The following is an 8,282-nucleotide window of genomic DNA, read 5'->3' as shown; positions in this document are numbered from 1 at the left end:
ACCTGTTTTAGATCTTTTTCACACACACATACACACACTTTCACACACACGCTGCACTTGACACCTAAAGTGAGCTTTTAAAGGGCAGAGAAATTGTCCAAGCATAATCTCTTAATGACTGAAAATGTAATAGATGACGACCTAATAAATCTTTGCCATTCGCCACTTGCTGGTTGTTGTATTTGGGCTTAGTGTGCTTTAAAATTTTTTACAAAAACTACATGGAAATATTTTCTTTGATTCACCGTCACAGTTAATACTTGGATATATACAGTATATATATGTATTTCATTTTGTCTTTGAAGAAGGTAGAATGAATGAGTTGGTTTACAGTAATTATTTGCAATAGGTTGGCAAAACATCTCTTGCATATGTTTCTATTAGTGTGTTTCCTATGAACATTTCAGATCAAAGTCAACATGATGTTGAACTTAAAATATCAAATGAAATACTTAGAGTGGATTTATTTAAAACAAGCATATTAAGTATGAAGACAGATCAAAAGACCCCTCATGATGAATCTGGGTGTGTGCATTTCTAGGGGAAATAAACTGCTTTTTCCAAACTAAGTAATGCGATTGTTTTATAAGCATTTCATTCTTTAAAATATATTTCTGATTCCCTAACACAAATCATTTTAAACCAAATCAAAAAGACACATCAGGAAAAATAGAAGCTTATAAGACATGATAGTGCATGTAATAAGAGAAATGTACTTTCCTTTTTTGTTGCATGTTAAAGTTTTCATCTAACCGTGCAATGCCTGAAGGTCAGCCTCACCTGTCTACACAAATGTGCTCTATCAAGCTAATGACAGATGTGATTCGATTACTAAAGGGCGTAATGTTAAAATATACTTCTGTATTCTCTAGACAAACAAACTTAAGGCTCACTGTGTGTACTGTGAACTTGAGTTTCTCAGGTCAATCCAGCATTAAGGTATTAACACCATAAAATTATGAGTACACTGGTATTGATGTGCTAAAGAGGCACAAAAAAAGAGATTCAAACTAGACAGGCAGACAAATAGACAGACAGACAGATCGATCGATACATGTAAAAATAAAAACGGAGATTTCTAGACTTCACTAGATGTCTCCAGTGTTGCTGTGGTCTAAAAAGTTTAGCATTAAGTTTAAAAAGATTTGAGCACAGAGAACATTCATATGTGACTGTTGAGCGATCTACTCGGCAACGGTGAAAAAGGCACTATTAAATCAAAGGCAACACTTCAAAAATGACCCAATTTGATGTTACAAATAAAGCAGAGATAAAAAAGCTAAACCTGGAGACCAAAACAAAACAAACTTTAAAGCCTCTGCTTTAGCATTGTTTATCAATGAAACATGGAAGTGAATAGATTAATTTTAATAAGACAGAAATATGAAAGCCAGGGCATTTTAAAAAGTGAAAAAGGTCTTTAAAGTCATTAAAGTTTGAATATATATACTCATCCTCATGTTGTTCCAAACCTGTACAACATTTCTTTATTCTAACACAAAAGAAGATATTTTGAAAAATGTCTTGGTGTTTTTTTTCCCCCCTCCATACAATGAAAGTCTGGGTTCAATATTGCTGTGAACCCCACTGACTGCCATTGTATGAACTTCTTTTGTGTTCCATAGAAAAAAGAAAGTCATACATGTTTGGAACTACATAAGCGTGAGTAAATAATGACTTGATGAGCCCTTTAAGGTAGGTTTTGAGTTTTTTAGCTTAGGGATGCTTGGTAAGGTATTGCCGATAAGGAATATTAATGAAATCGCGACACACCTTTTGCTTCATTGGAGAAAAACTTTTCAAACTCAACACAAATAATAAAAGCGTTTGCTTTTCATTTCAAACATTTAAAACTAAAATGTTTTATTTATTCTTATAAAATATGAACCTTTAGAAATATACACAAATGAATGTAGGACATTAAAAAGAGCTTGGTATAACAAAACAGACCAGAGGGCATGAACTGACTATAGAAAACAACTCAAATAACAAGTTTCTCTCTTTGTGTTAGCAATATTTAGTGCTTAAAGATTTACTTTGTTCCATGAAAAGGCCTAAAATAGGCAGTTCATTCTCTGCCGAGGCCTTATTGAGCAGCTGCACTCCAATGTCAATGCAGTTGTGTATGACACGGCCTTCATTTCCATAGAAAAGCCACACGACTACGCCATGGAGGAGCCGCTTTTCCCCGAGCTATTCACACCCATTGTTTGTCGAGTCCTTTCATTGTCTTTAATCACAGCCCTACAGTATCAGAGTCCCTTTCTCTCTGTCACTAAGGGAAACAACTATTGCACATGACATGATACAGGCATCCCAATGACAGCAATAGGGTCTCGCTCCCTTTTTCTTTGTTTCACAAAACTGTCCCCAAAGTATGCAAAGTTTCAGATGTAGTACAAGCAACAAGAACAAAAAAAAAACCTGTTGGGGACGTTGCATCTGAAGTTTGCATAAAATAAATACGATCATTGTTGTGTCCTTTGCTGGCTCGTCTCTTTGTAAAGCAGTTCGTTAAAGTCCAGCATTTACTTAATTTCTTGGCCGTTTGTTTGTGTATAGAGGCCCAGCTCATACACAGGTCGCAGGAGGACCTGCCGGTTCATACTTGGTTTTATGTCCTTTCAGTGCAGGATGAGGCTTGAGGTAAGGTCCACTTCCTGTGAAAACACATGCAGCCTTCCTCCTCGTCTTCTTTTTAAGTTTGCGGCTGAAAACATTCTGCCACGACTGTAGCGTTTTAGATGTCCAGATCCACATGCCGCTGGTGATGCCCACCACCAGCAACATAAAAATCTTAACCATGAAGATCTCCACAGCCGGGATGGAGCTCTTCATAACACACTCCTCGCCGCTCTTACTGTCCTCGGTGCACTTCTGCTCTCCTGATAGAATCTTCCAATAATCCATGTTGAGACGCTCGTAAAAATAGCAGGCGATGACGCAAGTGGCGGGGACCGTGTAGAGCACAGAGAAGACACCGATCCTAACCATCAGCTTCTCCAGCTTATCCGTATTCTCTCCTTCGGTCTTCATGACCTTACGGATGTGAAAGAGTGCCACAAACCCTGAGAGCAGAAAGGAAGTGCCAATAATGAGGTAGCAAGAGAGGGGAATAAGAACAAAACCCGTCAAGGCTTTGACATCCATGCTGCCCACATAGCAGACCCCCGTGAGCTCATCTCCTGCTACCTTCCTCATAACCAGGATCATGATGGTCTTAATAGCTGGTATGGCCCATGCCGCTAGATGGAAGTAGCTGCTGTTGGCTTCGATGGCCTCGTGACCCCATTTTTTCCCAGCTGCAAGGAACCATGTGAGAGTCAGAATGACCCACCACAGGGAACTGGCCATTCCAAAGTAGTAAAGAATGAGGAAGACTATAGTGCAGCCAGTGCTTTCCAAACCTTCCTGGATGATGTACTGAACGCCACTGTCACGGTCACAGGCCACATTTTCCACCCCCACGAAAAGTCTTATAAGAAAGCCCACAGAGTAGACACAATAAGACATAGACAAGAAGATGATGGGTCGCTCGGGGTACTTGAAGCGCTGTGGATCGATGAGGAAGGTGAGGACGGTAAAGGCACTGGAGATGAAGCACAGGATGGACCAGATGGCAATCCACACCATGGAGAAGCGCTTGTCACCCTGGCTCCAGTACACATCAACGTTGGAGTAACACTTGGGAGCACAGGACTCACTCTTCTGAACATAATGAAACTTTCCAGGATTGCTGCATGTCGTCTTTCCGACCCTTTCCTTTATCGGCAGTTCTTGGCTGTTACCTGGCCGAGGGGGTCGGGAGTCTGGTGGCTGAGTGTGGGAGCCTTTCGGCGGCTCGTCGGTGCCGTTGTTGGGTGCCTCCATACAGAGATAATTGGGGTCATTTTTATTTGGCAGTCTGGAACAGTCCAGTGACTCAGGCCAGTGGAAGTTAAACTGCTCCATGATTGGAGAACACTTCTGCCTGGCCTGCTCACACATTACTCGGCACGCTGGGATGGGTGTGGATACCTGCTCCGTGCACATGGGAGCGTAGAGCGAGCACAAGAAAAACTTCAGATGACTGTGGCAGCCGAACTCAATCAGCGGAGCAAACTCGTGCAGCTTTATGGCTGCCTCACTTTGATCTTCATGTCCCATTAAGTTCGGCATAACTGTCAAGTTGTAGCCAATGTCCTTACAGAGTGGAATGGCGATCTCTTGGCATCTTCCTTCACCTGGCCGGTCCGGGTCGATGGAGCTGATAGCGGAACAAAACCCAGCCATGCACAGCAGCACAAGGCTGAGTCCAAAAGTGGCAGCAAACATTGTCTTTTAATATGAATTCATGTAGCAGGGATTGTCTTTCAAAAATGCTCTGTATTTTTACTAGAAAAGTTACTTCATTATCGCTCTTTATAATTTTATATGGTTTACTAAAAAAACAGATTAATTTGTTTTCCTTCGTGAATTAATGGAACTGAGTCAGTAACTCAGATTCCAAACACTCAGTTCAGTTCAAAAGTAATATCTTTCCAAAAAATCTTAAGATATATAAGTATTAGAAAGCCTTCACCATATAGAGAGGTTTCACACAGTTTATGCTCAATTCCCAGTCCACAAATTATAATTCCTTCTTCTGAAGCTCTTTTGGTCTTCTCCTGTGAGATAATGTTGACGGTCCGTTTCCCTCAAGAAAGTACACTTACTTTTCAACTCGCTCTCGCGTTACTTTCCACATTCTTCTTCCGCAAAGTGTATCCAAACTGAACAAACTGAAGGCACGGCGTCGTTTTATCGCAGTCATCTGAAAATGAATGAATGAATCCGCTCGGTAAACGTGTGAATATTCACTTCAGCTCGTCTCCAGACACTCCGCTGCTCCGTCAAGAGTTGCTCGCTGCCTCGCGCGCTGTGTGTCTGAGTTTCTCCACCACCGTCCTGAACTAACCTGCCAAAAGATCCGCCTTCAAGGACAGCTGCTTTACATAAGAAAGCCCAAACTGAAACACTGATTATCCTTAAACCGTGCGGAACTGGCTGTGTAGACCTCAAATCCTCGTCACCATTTTACCACAAGATCACAGTAAATTACTCACTGGCCATTTGTTGTTGTTGTTTTCTCCCCCCGACGAAATCCCTCTGATGATTTACGATACACTTTTCGGCGCAAGTCAGCGCGAAATCTCTCGCTGAGGACGACCAAAAGGATTCTGCGGCTTTCCAGTCGAGAGGTGTCCCTTTTCTCTCTACAACTGACGATTTTCACGCTCCGACCATTGTGTGAAGAGAGTGTGGAGAGAAAGGAGAGTTTTATTCCTTGAAATTCCCCTCGCTTTTTATTGTTGACTGAACTAAGAACTGATGGCTAAAGTATGTGTCTTTACTCTCACCCCACGCATCTGAATGAGAAAAAAGTGAAACCATGTGACTTTTGAGATGTTATTAATAAAAGAAGCGAAATGTCAGTTTATGATTAAAAATGTACCACTTTCACTTTCTTCGAGACAATTTCCAGAGATTGTTGACGTTTATTTATATATGTAGCCTATGTAGTAACCTATGTATTTATATACATTATGTCCTGTTCAGTTATGACCTGAACATTCATAGATTCCTACGGAGTTTATTTTAGAATGGTGGTTTTCAGTTTATGAGTAAAAAATAACATGATGCAACATTATGTAATTTTTTAAACATTTTTTTTTACATAAATTGCTATACAAGTATACATTGCTGTACAAAGACAAAAGTGGTTCGTTAAGCATAGATTCAACATCCTTGCTTGCACCTTAAATGTTTTACAAAAACACAATTTTCAAAATTCACATTTGAGTTATGACTGTATGTAATTTATGTTAGAACAAAATGAAAGTCTCTTACAGGAATGTTAACCACAGACCTCATTTTACTCATAAATCAAAAGACTACTGACATGTTTATTGTTCCTGGGCCCTTGACTGCCTCTTTCTTCAAACATAAACATGATTTTTTTTTAAATGCATTATTTAAGTTCTAAAGTCATTTCCTTTTCATAAATGAACAATTCACTGCAATGCTCAAATAACAAAGACTATACATTGTGCCAGAAATCACATTAATTCATAAGTTTTGTATACAACACTGAGTGCTTTTATAAATCCGCTGCCATTTCAATGCTTCAAATTAATATGTAAAATTCTGTCCTCAACATGCAATCGTAGAACAAGTGGCCCTGTAAGCAGATGTGGGTGTGTAATGACATAAAATACATTCTTAACTTATACTATGGCAGTTTCCATTCTTCGCCCTCTGCTCTGGCATAAAAAATGCCTTAAGGATGAATTCTTAGACAAAGAGCTTTTCAGTCTTGTTTTAATGGATTCATCTTCGACTCATACAGGCACTAAGGGCTGGCAAGCCAGGGCCTCGTCTTACCTCAGCTCTCAGGGCTGTATCCATGGCACACTCCTTAGGGGCATCTATGCATGCCAACTCCCAGCACACGGCGTTAAAGTATTGGTATTATGGAATTGACATGTCAGAGTTCAACAGTCACTGTGTAAGCAGGGATGAGGGTTAATGCTCTGTTGGGTATTTTAGTAATATAAAACACTAAACAGTAATGAAAATGAAGTGTACTTCATGTTATAGTTACATCAGCTCAAAAAGATGGTGAAAATTGTCTTTGCTTGAGCTAGCTGTTGTTGGTAGTCTCATGAGGCAGCTATGAAGAAGGCACAGAGGGCCTTATGGAGCAAGAGATACCAGATAGCATGATAGCTGCTCTATCATGTTACCCAGTAAAACCATGATTTATCTGTGCAACACCTGATGACTGTGGTTTTCTGGAGATCTTTGTCAGAACACTCTAAGAGCTTTTTTATGACAGCTTGTAAAGTGCTTTTCAACATATTTGAAAAACGAAACTAAGCCAGTCCTACTTGAGCCGTGTGAGACAGTTTACAAACCTGAGATAGTCTCAGTCACTTTAATCACTATTGATATCCCTCAGAGACATTAACAAACTCAATATAATGCACTTGAAGCCATGCTGAGCACTACTTGGTATGCAAATTGGTCATCTTGGTCAATAATTTGATTCAAATTGGTTCAAATTATTCTTGAAATTTGGTATTGCAGTACTGTATTATAAATAGCTGATCTTTTTCCTAATTTGCAAGTTGTTTTGGTTCAATCAGCACATTTTGCAACCTGATAACTCAGAAAACACATTTATAAGTGATTTTGTGATAGTTTTTGGTTCATTTGGATGTCAAAATATAAACAGACAGTCTGTCAAACAAGTTGTGTTTAAAAAGTTTATGACATTCACCTGGTATTCTTCATCTTAAACATCTTAAATTTTTTAATTTGGTAAATTATTTTGATGGGTTCAAGTTATGGAAAAACATATGTTGCCATGACATATAATAACTAAGGTCATGAGTTTGATCAGGGGAATGCACAAACTAATATAATGCATACCATGAACTGCAATATACATTGCTTTGCAATAAAGTGTCTGCCGAATGTAAACTAAACCCAGTTTGAGTTGTTTACAAGACCTTACACATTTTATTCTTACCTTACACTACCTTACACTATTATAGTCCAACTCAAAGTACAAATTTAGTCTCGAACCCAAGACAAAGAGCCCAAAACCTCCCTAAAATAGCCAACAGACCAGTTTGACAATTCTGGAAGACCAGTTAACACCAGTAAACCAGGTTAGGCCGGTTTAATAAAAGGATTTTTCATTCATAAATGCCTGTTTGACATGCTGTTTAACCCCGGTGTTGTTAATAATGATGATCACATGTACATACATATCATAATTTTCCTTTGCTTTGATATGTAAACACCTTTTCATCGCTTTTGCTATTAACGAAGACTTTCAAGATGTGTAACATATCAGAGCACACAGACAGCCTCATTAGCTCACTGATTGACGCTTCTAAAACATACATATAATACAGAGACAGAATCTTAACGGGATACCCGTGCCGTTGCGCATTCAGCCTCAGCTGATTTGTTCCCGGTTTATTTTACACGTTTCTGTTCTGTGATTGTGTTGGTCCATGAAGATATCGCTTTGAAGAATGGCAGAAGAACAGAGTGGAGAATCATGACCATTCAATCTTTATCATCAGTAGCCTTGGTAGCTCCTACTTTCCCTTTCATGTTTTGTGTTTGTTTATTTCGGCGTCTAGCATCCACCACCCTCACCGTTTCATACTCGGTCTGTTCTACTGTTATCCTTTATACCCACACACCCACCCACTCACACATACACACACACATGCACACACACACGC

General features: G+C 39.5%; 1 protein-coding gene across 1 annotated transcript; it reads right to left on the bottom strand.

Annotated features, from left to right (window-relative positions):
* Nucleotides 1-1,889: 1,889 nt before the first annotated feature.
* LOC107659609 (frizzled-10-B-like) lies at nucleotides 1,890-5,378 on the bottom strand. Its single transcript, XM_016448620.1, has one exon. It carries the CDS (start codon nucleotides 4,312-4,314, stop codon nucleotides 2,572-2,574), a length of 1,743 nt encoding a protein of 580 aa, XP_016304106.1. The 5' UTR covers nucleotides 4,315-5,378; the 3' UTR covers nucleotides 1,890-2,571.
* Between the last annotated feature and the right edge of the window lie 2,904 nt (nucleotides 5,379-8,282).

The sequence above is a fragment of the Sinocyclocheilus anshuiensis genome, unplaced genomic scaffold, assembly GCF_001515605.1.
Source record: "Sinocyclocheilus anshuiensis isolate Anshui unplaced genomic scaffold, SAMN03320099.WGS_v1.1 scaffold451, whole genome shotgun sequence".
Lineage (NCBI taxonomy): Eukaryota > Metazoa > Chordata > Actinopteri > Cypriniformes > Cyprinidae > Sinocyclocheilus > Sinocyclocheilus anshuiensis.
The sequence above is the reverse complement of the archived record's forward strand: the minus strand, read 5'-3'. Positions and strand labels throughout refer to the sequence as shown.

Coding starts and splice junctions, on each gene's coding strand:
- LOC107659609 (XM_016448620.1), bottom strand. CDS start 4,314: ATGTTTGCTGCCACTTTTGGACTCAGCCTTGTGCTGCTGTGCATGGCT.